This window comes from Lemur catta, chromosome 8, assembly GCF_020740605.2.
Source record: "Lemur catta isolate mLemCat1 chromosome 8, mLemCat1.pri, whole genome shotgun sequence".
NCBI classification, from domain to species: Eukaryota; Metazoa; Chordata; class Mammalia; order Primates; family Lemuridae; genus Lemur; species Lemur catta.
This window is the reverse complement of record NC_059135.1, coordinates 49695900-49709698: the sequence shown is the minus strand read 5'-3', so window position 1 is coordinate 49709698 and position 13799 is coordinate 49695900. Positions and strand designations below refer to the sequence as shown.

Sequence of the window (13799 nt, the reverse complement as noted above, 5' to 3'; positions counted from 1 at the left end):
GGATCCTCCTGCCTCAGTCTCCCCAGTAGCTAGGACTACAGACATGTGCCATTGCCCCCAGCTAATTTATTTTATTTTTTGCTGGTTTGGGGTCTCTCTATGTTGCCAAGGCTAGTCTCAAACTCCCAGCTTCAAGTGATCCTCTTACCTCAGCCTCCCAAAGTGCTGGGAAAGTTTTTTTTTAATCTCAGACATTATATTTTTCATCTCCAAATGTTTGATTTGGGTCTTTTTATATCTTCTGTGTCTCTACTTAACTTTTTGAACATATGGAATATAGTTGTAATGACTGTTTAATGTTCTTGTGAGATAATTCTAACATCTGTGTTAGTTCTGGGTTGGTTTTGATTATTCACCTCATAATAATTATTTTCTTCATTATGGGTTGTGTTTTCCTTCTTCCTTGTATGCTTGGTAATTTTTGATTAGATGCCAGCCATTATGAATTTTGTCTTGTGTCTTGAATGTTTTTTAATTCTAAAAATATTCTTGAGCTTTTTTCTGGGATGCACTTATTTGGAAACAGTTTGATCCTTTAGTTCTTGCTTTTATGATCCTTCGCTTTTTTTCAGTCTGCGGCTAATTATTGCTCATTATTGATATATGACCTTCTTGGGTATTCTACCTAATTCTCTGAATTAAGAGTTTTACCCGTCGGGTTGGTGGGCATAGGTGCTGTTTCTGGCCCTGTGTGAGTGATGTCACTCTTCTCTAATTCTTTTGAATTATTTCCTTCTCTGGTCTTGGGTATTTTACTCACTTGCATGGGCTTTTCCGTACTCAACTGAAGACCTGAGAGGGACCCTCTGCAGATATTCAGGCATCTCTCTCTGTGCTCCTCTCTCCTCTTCCTTATTTTGTCCTGTGAACTCTAGATGTCTTTTTTGGCGACAGCTTGTAGCTGAAGCTCAACTCAGTGTTTGCCAAGTTCTGCCTGGATTCTCTTTTCCTGCAGTGCTAAGCTAGGGTCAAATATAATGCTCACCTCCTTTGTTTGCTTCCTTTTAGGGATTATTGTCTTTTGTTACTGCATGTTCAGTGTTTGAAAACTTTTGTTTCTATTTTCCGATTTTTTGGTCTTTTTAGGTGGGAAGCAAATGTAGTTCTTTTTACTCAAGTTTGTGTAGAGGTGGAAGTTTCTGCTCTACTTTTTGTTCTTTCCATTGCACTTCTAATTATTCTGTATAATTTAATTTCTTGTTAATTTCAGTTCCCTTTGCTGTCTCTCTATAATACAAGTGCCACAATTTAGAATGTGTTTTTCTTAGTGATGTATCTGAAACTCAGCACATAGTCAGTGAATATTTGTTGTTTCAGTATTGAATGGGGACACAAGTCAGTAAGATAAAGTTCCTATTCCCACAGAGCTTCATGGCACGTGGTAAGTGATTAATGAACATAGTTGTTATTTTTATCTAGTGTAGCATGGAGCAGAGAGCTTATTTTATTAAAAAAGAATATTTGGTTAAGTACATGAGTAAATCTTTGGACTTTTCTTCAGCATATTTTTCTTAGCACCTAATGGCAGTAACAGAGACATAGACTTTGAAAGGAAGAAGTAATTGAATGTGTATGGTCTCAGATACCATTTATTAAGTACTTACTGTGTGTCAACAATTGTTTCTTACTAAATTGGCATACTATGGTATGTATATTTTCTAGCTAGGGTAAATGACAAGTTTCAAACCCAGGTTTTAACCATTACACTTACTTCACTTATTTAGTAGGAAGTTAGTAAGATTTTTGACAAAGAAAGAGATTTAAATTGGTGTGCTAAGTAGAGCTCCCTCAGCATAGGGACTATCTTTTTTTTTGTATCTTTATCTTCATTGCTTTGCACAATTACTGGCACACAGTAACTACTTGTAATTGGAGAAGTAATGACGTAGCCTATTAGATAGACATAAGAGACATATTAATAGCATACCTAACATTGGATATGCTGATAGAAATAGTTTAAACGTGTACTGAATGATCTACTTCTGTGGAGGTAAGGTGGAGGTAATGTGAACGTTTGTTTTGTCATTTAAACATGTAAGAATTCCCTGTTCAGTGCCTACTACATTTTAGAGCTCCATGAATGCCTTTTCTTAATTTTATAAAATTGAGTAATGGTAGTGTTTTGAGAGAAAATAATAATTCATATAATTTTGTTTGGGGATGGAGTAAAGGAATGAATATAATGTAACAGCCTGATAATCATTTTAGCCTGCGCAGCCATGTATTTAAGCTGCTTATTTGTGGGTGGTTATTAACATCTTAAATAAATACATTGAATACAAGGTGTCCCAAAAGTTGCCATGCATAGGTAAAATGGGAAATTGTAGCTAAATGTACCTTTATTTACAAAATATTCATTACAAAATTTTACAAAATTTTTCCTTTGCATGGAGGCTTTGGGGGCACCCTGTATTTAGTGAAAAATATCTCATTATATAACAACTGATGTCTTTTCAAATATTGTTTTCCTAGCAGCAGAATTAAAAAAGATAAATAATTTGCAAGCAAATTAACATTTCAAATTTTGGATTACAACTTTTATACCATATTTAAATACACGGTACAAACATAGCTGACATATTCTACACTTCTGCATAGCTTACTTGAAAAGTAGAACAGTTGCTTAACTGGATGACTATCAAAATGGTCAACACAGATTGATGGGCTTGAGTGCAGTAGACAGTGGGTATGCAGATGGTGTTGTCTGTACCATTTGACAGGAGATGGCTGAGTCTTTAAAATGATTTCAGTGGAATGGCTTTGGTGTTGTTACAGTAAAGAGTATCCATTCAACCTCAGGTGCTGTGCAGATGGCAAAGCCAAGCTAATCTAGAAAAATGAGAAACAAGTGACTATTTAATGTACAGGAATGCATGATCTGCATCACAAATAAATGACGGTATTACATGTAGGAAACCTAGCCAGATGGCTGTGTATTAAAACACATGACTCCCTGAGAGAATTAAGTACAGGCAATTTACTCAGATTTTCTGCAGGCCTGCTGCATATTATATTAGGGTAGAGAGGACAAGAGATTAAGTGCTTTATTTATTGAATGTGTTTAGATGAAGTTGGCAGTTATTTAAGCATAATCTGATCTCCATGAGTATTTAAATTGTCTCTTTGTAGAAAAAAAAGTGATGAGGGACAGCTTGCTTTAAAACGAAAGGATATAAGGAGTAAGATTGTCTAGTGAACCTGTGGAAAATGCAACTGTCTTTTGGCTCACATTTTTCAGTTTTGTAAAGTTTTCCGCTAGGCAAAAGCTTAAACAAATTTTTTTAGGACTAGTATGATAAAGTATATCTTTTGCTATAAAGGTTTTAATAAATTCAAGTATCAATGACATATGGAAATTTTAAAGTGGGAGGAATTAATGTGTTGAGTGCTGTGTGAAATGGGACCATTTTCACTGGTAACATGTTACATTTTTGTTTTTCAGCTTAAAGAAAGTGGTTATTGTACAGGTCATGAACCAGATTCCCTGGAATTTAGCACTGTGGGAGGATGGGTATCTACTCGGGCATCAGGCATGAAGAAGAATATCTATGGCAATATCGAGGACCTGGTAAATTTTTTCTAGTTATTATATAATAATTGATTAGTATGTAGAGATTATAATAAAGTGACTAAAAGCCTTTAAAAATTAAGAGTTGGATGGTAGACATCATCATAAGTATACTTTTTTAAAAGATTATAATAATGTGGAATATGTATAGTAGAAGTAATTAAAAGACACAACTGTGGTCATTATTTAAGGACACCCTTTCCAAGTGACTATTTAAGCATTATAGATGTTTCATCTAACTTATAAAATATAGTCAGCCCTCCATATCTGCTGGTTCTGCATCTGCGGATTGAACCAACTGTGGCTCAAAAATATTTGAATTAAAAAAAAACAATAAACAACAATAAAAAAATACGAAAAATAAAGTATAACAACTATTTATATAGCATTTACATTGTATTAGGTATTATAAGTAATCTAGAAAGGATTTAAAGTATATGAAAGGATATGCATAGGTTATATACAAATACTATGTTATTTTATATAAGGAACTTGAGTATCCATGGATTTTGGTATCCTTGGGGTCCCTGGAACAAGCCCGTGCAATACCGAGGATGACAGTATACAAATATTATTTTACAAGCCTTATGGAAACTCAGTCTTCAACTCTACCCAGATTTTAGTCCATTTATTTAGGTGATTTCATTATTGCCACTGTGTTGCCTTAGGAGATTTTATATTGTCCTTAAAGTATTTTTTTCTATATAGAATTAAGGAGCCTGATTCAAATCGTTCTAATAAGTAGTGGTATGACCTGCAGTGTTTTGTGCACACCATTCTGTTTTAACTAATCTGGTACCACTTTGCTGGGAGTTAGTGTGACAATATTGTAAGTATGAGCACCCTAGTTAGGAATTAGGTATCATTTGTTCCATTTGTTGCTTTTCCAATAATTAGTTGTGTGACTTTGTACAAATTGGATCACCTTTCTAAATTTTGGTTTCCTCTTAGATAATGATATTCACTCCATAGAATTATTATAAGGAGTAAAGGACATAAAATGGTGTGTAGTAGGTGCTTCATAAATGTTGGTCCTCTGATCTTCAATACTTTGATAACAGTTTAAAAGAACTTTAATTTATGAGACTGTTAAACAGATGTTCCTAACATTATTCTTAGAGCTGTTTAGCTTTGCTTTTCAAACCTAAAGTTTCAACATTTTCATCAATTTCTTTGTTGATAGGAATATCATATCTTTAATGAAGTATTTGTTATAGTTAACACCCAGTAATTTAAAACTTTTGTATATATTGTGAACACTTTTAAAATGTTTACATTATCCTGTTTATTTTCTTTTATTGAGGACATTTAGAAAAACACATTTTTCTTTTTGCATTTAAAATAACCTAAATTCCATTTTAGGGTAGAAAATTTGATCTTTTTGCTATTGTATTATTAAGAACTTTAACAGAGTTAGGCAAATAACTAATAAACTGTTACATTTAGTCCTGCTGAAGTATATGATTTAATCATTTTAAAGATATTTAACACATTGACTGCCATGTGAGTTGTGTTTAACTTAGGCTAGTTTTGAGCCCTGGCCTCGTGAAGTAAAACCCTGCAGTTGGTTTGTGAAAATCTTACTTGTTGATGTTCTTATTGTTAAAATTAATATTGACAATTTAATTTTAAAAACGTGGATTGTGTTGCATATAAGTCACGAACAGAAGACAATAAAAAATAACAAATTAGAAAGTATTGTTTTGTTTTAATAAAACACTGTGGCCCCAGGGAAAAAATTTTTTTTTCTAGTGTGGCCATCAGTGTGTTAAGGGACGCAAATTATAAGTGTGTACCCTAGTGTACTTATTTTCATTAATAATTACTTGGCATATTTTATTCTTAACTTAAATTTCTCTGCAGTATATGTCCTCTGAAACTGTCTTAATTTACATTGTTTTTATGAAAACTACTAAAATTGTTATTCTTTTATATATGTTAGAACTCATGAAGAAAGTAAACTAAGAACGTGTTAATATATTTAATATTAGTGCATATTTGATACTAAGTAATTATGCTCATCTTTTTTCACTGTTAGAAAAATGTTGAAGATAGTTTAAATTTTTAATGTCTAAAGGTCTGAAGATTTAGAAATCTTGAGCGCTTTCTATATACAATGGGATTAACTTTTCATCTTAAATTCTAGTCCCCATTTATTTTCAAGTTTATTTTAAGGGAATCCCAACTATAGTCCAGCTCAAATATTTCTTAATTTATCAAATATCTCTTCACTACAGGATTTCCTGAGCATTTCTGTTTATACTTTCTTATGCTGGCGTTATAGAGCTGAAGCTCATCACTATTAGCAGTAATCCACTGCTACTATGAAAAGTACCTTGCTATATTTTTCAGTTATGAAGCACTTAGAAGGAAAAAAATTGAAATCTGTAGTGACAAAATCAAACTAAAAATTCTGAATCTTCACAAAAGGAAATAAAATATGATCTAATGGACATTTAACTTTTAAAGATTTCCTGAAAAAAATGCTGCTTTTAAAATTATAACTGTGATACAGATAATTTAAACAATTAGCAACTTATTATTTTAAAAATAATACATTCTCATTACAGAAGTATAAAAAATGTATGCTATATATATTAAATACATATAATCATTTCTAACACTTTTAATGTCCTCATATTTATCTTTCTAGACCCCTTTTCCGGGCATACTGTAAACATATCTAGTTTTAAAATGTGTTTAATCTGCTCTTTAAAATCGGTAATCAGCATATTAAAATGTAAATGAATATGGGTTTGCAGAGTTTATATAATTCTTTTATTGGTAATTCATGGTTTATTAAACTGATTCCCTCTTAATGAACATTTAAATTATTCTGGAATTCAAAATTACAAAAACAAAGAGAAAAAACCCTCTTTTGTAATTTTTTTTTGGCATACATCTTTAATCATTGTCTTTGGATAAGCTACTAGTGGTTGGATCAAGAAATTTATACATTTTAAGTCTTTGGATTCTTACAGCCAAATTACCCTATAAAAATTTTGTACCAGTTGACATTCCCACAAGCACTATGAGAATCTTTGTGTATTACTGGACCTTTATATTTTTCTTTTAATTTTGTATTTCTTTAATTGGTAGTGAATGTAAACTTTTTTAATATCCTCATTGGCAATTTTTATTTCTTATTTTGTGAATTGCTTATTGATGTCCTTTGCTCATTTCCCTCAATAACAAATGTACTTGTTATTTATCTGTCAAAAGTCCATTCTAAAAGTATGTTGGATTTTTACCTAACCATTTATGATTCAGATTCCAGGATCTGTTTTTTAAAGTGATCCTCCTCCCGCAATATATACTTAATTTCTCACTTATATGATGTATCATACATCACTCTCCTCTTTAACTCAATCATTGCTTCTTCCTCTTCATCCCAGCATTTGACCTGATCATAATTAATATTTAATTCTTTTTACTCTTTTATACTAAATGGGGCTGAAAGTAGAGATAAGGCAAGAATAAAATTCTTCTTAGAATTCTGAGCATCTAGAGCAGTGCTTGACATGAATAATAGTGCTTTGTAAATATTGTTAAATAAATGAAAGAATGAACCTGTTAAGGTATGATCATTGCTTATTTTTTGAGTCCTTTAGTTCTTTGCCACATGGATAACCCGAGACTAAATTTGGTTTAGAGAAATATGTTTTTCCATTCTTAAGATGATGAATATGCCTAAACCAGTTTAAATCAAGAGGTATACAATCTTAGAATGGTTTTTCCCTCTTTTAGGGTTATATATACATTTGCCTTTAGCCTAAGAATTACTTAAAAATGTTAGAATTCTGAAGAGCATCACAATTTATCACTTAACCCAATACTTAAAATTAGTGTTTTTTATATAAATATATATGAATGTGTGTACGTACACACACATATACACACATACTTACTGACAGATGTCTAGAATTTACATCGTGTATTGTATTAAACAGGTGGTTCATATAAAAATGGTAACACCTAGAGGTATAATAGAAAAAAGCTGTCAAGGACCTCGTATGTCAACAGGCCCTGATATCCATCACTTCATCATGGGATCTGAAGGTAAATATAACTCCAAATTTATTAAGAAAAAATATAGGGTAGTGACTCAGTTTTGTGAAAAGCTGTGATATTGTGATATCAGATCTTTGAAAGACATGTTTTGTATATTTAAGGAATGGTGATTTAAAAACAAGTTTCATTATTTTAATTTAATACTTTATAAAGTTTTTATTATGAAAACATCTGATTAAACTTCCTCTTACATTTTGCTGTTTTATATTTCTAGAGACAGCTTGATCTTTTGTTTTTACTTTTCTTTTAGAATTTTTAATGAATTTTGGGAAAAGAGGTTTAAAATGGTTTAACATATTATAGTATTCTTTAATCTTGTGAGAATTATCAGGGGAAAGGACTGATAAAATATCTTATCGTCTTGTCTTTCTATAATTATATCTTTTATAAAGTTAGTTACTATTTGATTTTTAGAAGAACTGGAATCTAAAATTCTGCTAATTCACATTATCTTTTAAACCTCTGTCTGTCTGTTAATTTTTCACTATGCAAGTAGTATCTTTTGCTTGGTTACTTAATCTTGGGTAGATTAGAATGTAGTTCTTCATCTCATCTAAAATATTTAATTCCTGTACAGGTAGAAAAAAAATAACTTTTTTCCTTATATTTTACAAAATAATCATTATGTAGGCATGGTGAATTGTATGGATAAGGTGATGATCATGGGCTTATGTTTCAATCCTTAGAATGGGAGAGGGACATCCCTTAAATTCAGAGAAATAAGATAAGTTAAAACAAGAAAGTATTAATATTTCTAGATTAGCAGAGGAACTCATTACTCACTTCAGAAGGTGGTCCAAACTGCAAAAGATAGATTTTTGGTAACATTTAGCTATATTCATGAGTAAAAGAGCAGTTATAATAAACTTAAGATGGTAGGGAATAAATTCTGGTCTTTGACAATAACATCCAAGAGGGAAAAAAGTAACAATCTATGTTTCTTAGTGATTTGATAGAGCTCAACTGTTGGGCTGATGACCAGTGGTATGACTTAGATCTTTTACTTTTACATCTAATTACAAACCTTTGTCAAGATATCTCGTTAGTTCACTCATTATTATTCCTCTTCTGATCAGCATACTCGTCTGTGAAAAAACAGAACTGGTTTTTTAATAAGAAAAATAAAATGTTGAATTGCTTTAAAATAATATGATTATCTAATAAGTCTTATTCTGGAACTTCCTGTACTAATGTGTCATCTAAAAATGAAGAGAGTATAATTTACTGTCATCAGATGTCAAGTTGAATAACAAACATGTATTAAAACTCATAATTTTCAGGCCGGGCGCAGTGGCTCACGCCTGTAATCCTAGCACTCTGAGAGGCCGAGGCGGGTGGATCATTTGAGCTCAGGAGTTCGAGACCAGCCTGAGCAAGAGCGAGACCCCGTCTCTACTAAAAATAGAAAGAAATTATCTGGCCAACTAAAAATATATATAGAAAAAATTAGCCAGGCATGGTGGCACATGCCTGTAGTCCCAGCTACTGGGAGGCTGAGGCAGGAGGATGGCTTGAGCCCAGGAGTTTGAGGTTGCTGTGAGCTAGGCTGATGCCACGGCACTCTAACCCAGGCAACAGAGTGGGACTCTGTCTCAAAAAAAAAAAAACAAAAAAACCACATAATTTTTAATTACACTATTGATGTATATGTAATTGGAATCAGCTCTATAAATATAAACAGTTTTTTCAAGTAATCATATCAAACTTTTTTTTTCCTTCTATCAATTAGCCTTTTAAAAATTCTGGTTGCTAGGTATTTTGCTGGTACACTTAAGGGCACAGATAATAAACCATTATACTACAGTATGATAGATTCTATGATCAAAGTAAATGCAGAAGAAATATAGACAAGGTCAGGTTGATGGGTGCTTAAGAAGGCTTCCCAAGAAAAGCCACTTTGAAGGTTGATAAGGATTAAATAATTACACTTCAAGTTGAGGGAAGAAGGGGAGGGAGTTGCCCTGCAGAATGAAAGGCATGTGAGGGTGGGAGGGTGTTCAGAAGTGAGAAAGGGCCATGTTTGCCTCATCATGAAGCTACCAGTTTTTCAATATGACTGGAACCTACAGTTTAATTATGGGGTGGAACAGGCAGTAGTTCTAGGGGCAAAATGATAAGGGTTATAGGCTGGCTGGAGAGATAATTTGGTCTTTTCATTCCTTTTAAAATAGTTTGAACTTTTATCTGAAAGACTGGGATACCTCCTTCAATAGGCAATTATTTCCTGAATTTAAGGAAGGCAAACTTGTAAAGTATACAAAGAAATATAAGAAATATGTTTTATTAAAAATATATATGGCTAAATTACTGTAGTTAAATGAGATTTTTATTATAAATATGCATGCAACATAGCATACTGATTTAAAAGCATGGTCTGTGAAGTTTTTCAGATCTGAATTTCAATCATCATTCCACTACTTATATTTCTGTGACTTTGTGTAAGTTAGGGTAAAGCCCAATGTCCTCAGCTATAAATGGGAATAATAAAAGTATTCATCTTCATAAATTTGTTGCAAGGATTAAATGAGATTATGCTAAACAGTTTATAAGCATGTACTAACTACTCACCAAATGTTAAATTTATTACTATTGGGCCAGGTGGGGTGGCTCACACTTGTAATCCCATCACCTTGGGAGGCCGAGGCAGGAGGATTGCTTGAGCCCAGGAGTTGGAGACCAGCCTGGGTAATAGGATGAGACCCCATCTCTACAAAAAATTAGCCAGGCATGGTGGCACATACCTGTAGTCCCAGCTACTTGGGAAGCTGAGGCAGAAGGATCCCTTGAGCCCATGAGTTCAAGGCTGTAATGAGTTATATCATGCTACTGCACCCCAGCCTGGGCAACAGAGTGAGACTCTGTCTCTTAAAAAAAAAAAAAACAATAACAAAAAACAACCTATTTTCGCTATCTAGCTAAGTTCCATGTGTGACTAACCACATTAAGTTTTAATGTGTTTTGTTCGTTTTCATGAATTTTTCATAAAAATTTTTTCAGCAAGAAGCTTCTTCCCATTTTAGTTGTTATAACATCAATATAATGAAAATTTTAGTAAATATTCAAAGCATTTAAAATGTTTTGTATTCTTTTCCTGTATTTGGAATTTACTAGTAACTTGTAATGATTTGCTCTTTGATTTAAAGAACAAAAGTACATTTTTATTTTTTAACCCATAAACCACCCTGTTTTAGTCTTTGCTCCATAATTAAAGACTTGAAAAGCTCAGTATCAATGCTTTTGTAAAGTTTTACCAGTCATCTTTGGGGCAAATAAAAAATCATCCTTTGGTAAGTTCTTCAGGAAAGACACATTTGTATATCCTCCGAGTTTTAGAAAGTTCTAAACTGGTTTTCTGTCTCTGATACTTGAAGGAAAGCTTGAGTTTGTTTCCTTATGTTCTTGAAAATGCTGCTCCACTGTTACTTTGGTTTTGTATATTGTTTTAAAGAAATATGATACCAGTCGAATTCTCTTGCCTTAGTAGGTGGTTTTCTGGTTTTGCCTGGAGGCCTTGAGGATTTTTTTTTTTAATCAATAAAGTATAACATTTTTACAATTTAGAGTTGATTGTCCTGGGTCATTTTGCTCTGGTACTTACTGGACCTTTTCTATTGTAGATTCAGGTCTTCTTTTATTTCTGGAAAGTTTTTTTGGATTGTAGAGTTAAGTATTAGGGTTTTTTTTCCTCATTGTTTTGATTTTTCTTCTTCAAGAATATTGATTATACATATATTTGACTTTCTTTGCTTGTTTTCCATTTCAGCCACTTTTTCTCTTACCTTTCTTCTCTGACTTCTTTAGTTCATTTTTATTCTCTTGGTTATTTTCCTGATTTTTTTCAATGCCCTTTATTAAGTTTTCATTTACATCTATTTTGTATTCTCCTTTGGGTAGATTATAACTTAGCCTTCGTTTATATATATATATATACACACATACATATATATATATATTCTATTTCTTTCTGTCTGTTGTTTCATTTTTTTGTTCATTTATGCTTTTAATTTTTGTATTTCTGATTCAAGGTATTTTTTCATATCCCAGTTGCCTGATTGATGGTATTTAGTTCAGTTTGAAATGTGTTGCAGTTTTTTCAGGATTATAATTGGTTGGGGGGGGAGACTTTTTATTTGCAGAAATACTTTTATTTGCATTTTTTCTGACATTTTTGCAGGTTTTTTTTTTATGGACTTAGTCTGCCTTTTTCTAGTCCTAGTTATTACTTGGAAAGACCTCCTAATTTGAGTGTTCTTTTCTGACACTTCTACCCTCTTTCTGTGCTATTTGTTTTATAAATGGTGGTGTTTTTGGTGAAGGAAGGGATGGCATGACTTCATTTCTATAGGATCTTTAATTTCTATCTCTTATTCTTTATCTTTACTGCCTTGTCTCTTAGGTGTACCACCCATACATATATATGTGTGTATATATATCTATATGTATATCCCCAAGACTGCCATTTCTCATTCCTCCCATTTTCAAACTCCTTCCCATAGTCAGGACTATGGATTACCAAGTCCTTTATAGTATTTTGGCATTATTGTTGCACTTTGTTTTCTGGGAATAATTTTGGCTCTTCTTCCTCTTAGTTCTTTATGACCTCTACTCTTTCTTGTGTAGTCTTTCAAGCCTCCTCTTACTCATTTTTCTACCCTTCCAAGCTTGTGGCAGCTGGAATGCTGTAGGAAGTCTGTTGGAATTTTTTCTTTTTATCTCTACTTAGACAGAATTTGAAGGTTGCAGTATTTTTTGTTTCCTAGTAATACTGAAGATGTAGGTCTTGTGGGGCTTTGTTTTTCTTGTTGATTTTTATATTTGGGGGGCAGAGTAGAGAAAGTAGAGGGAGAGGGAAGATTCAAAATGAAATGCCTATCATTCTTCTTAATCCTGAAGTCACCTGAGAGTCAATTTTCAAATTGTGAAAGATTTTATTTGCTTCAAGCAAATACTTGCATTTTATATCGAATAACTTTTGAAGCCTTCAGCTCTTCTTGGGAACAAATATTATATTTGAAAATTGCAAAATAGAAAATTCTTAAATTTATTACAACTTTTTTTTTTTTTTTTTTGAGACAGAGTCTCACTCTGTTGCGTGGGCTAGAGTGATGTGGTGTCAGCCTAGCTCAAAGCAACCTCAAACTCCTGGGCTCAAGCGATCCTCCTGCCTCAGCCTCCTGGATAGCTGGGACTACAGGCACACGCTACCATGCCCGGCTAATTTTTTCTATATATTTTTAGTTGTTCAGCTAATTTCTTTCTATTTTTAATAGAGACGGGGTTGCGCTCTTGCTCAGGCTGGTCTCAAACTCTGAGCTCAAATGATCCACCCACCTCGGCCTCCTAGAGTGTTAGGATTACAGGCTTGAGCCACCGCACCCAGCCCATAACTTATTTTTTAAAAATAGAAAATAAATAACATATAAGCCTCTCTGATATCACATTGCCATGGAGTTATTTGTAAACAGTTATATAAAGTGGAAATAAAATATTGGCATTGTATATAATCAAGTGATAAATAAAATCAAATGATAAATAATCTAAGTAGTTTTATATCACTTTATTGACATATTCCCAGAGCAAAAGAATCAATAAATACATTAAACTTCCACAGAAATGGGCCATTTGATAAAGTGAATTTGGGATATGTTTATGATTGACTTAATTTAAAGATAAGTCAGAATGGAAGCTTCCCCTGTCAAATTGCACTGGGGACCTTGATGGATTTTGATTTCACCTTGGGGTCATGCAGAATCCCTAGCTGGCTAGTTGCACAGACTCACCTTGTTCATTTCATTAACCTTATGATAATGCAGTATCTCATTTTATACTACTAATTTTTAAAAATCTCATTTATAGGATTTTGCTCCTTTAGAGTGATTACACTATTTATATGAGGCAATATGGGTATACAGAAATTTAAGACATGGTCCCTTCTTACCAGTACCTTTGAAGTTTGGTGTAGAAAGAGAATTTTAAGGAAAGTTTGTTAATGTAAGGATATGTATATTTTAAAATAAACTTTTTGAATAAGTAATAACGTACATTTACAAAATTCAGATATGTAGAAACGTACAAAATTCAACAGTTGCTCAAGAATGTATAGGGAAAAATCTGCCTTCTATCCCTGTCTTACAGGCATCCTCTCTGGCCAGAGTCAACA

The 13799-nt window shown here is 32.7% G+C and overlaps 1 protein-coding gene across 2 annotated transcripts in view; it reads left to right on the top strand.

Annotated features, from left to right (window-relative positions):
- Positions 1-13799, top strand: part of AGPS (alkylglycerone phosphate synthase) — a 118921-nt gene that overhangs the window by 36633 nt on the left and 68489 nt on the right. The window contains exons 9-10 of one of the 2 annotated variants that reach the window (XM_045559351.1): positions 3443-3568; positions 7519-7627. In XM_045559351.1, coding sequence (XP_045415307.1) covers positions 3443-3568; positions 7519-7627 — 235 coding nt within the window. The remainder of the gene's footprint in view (positions 1-3442; positions 3569-7518; positions 7628-13799) is intronic. The other variant, XM_045559353.1, reaches the window with a different exon arrangement.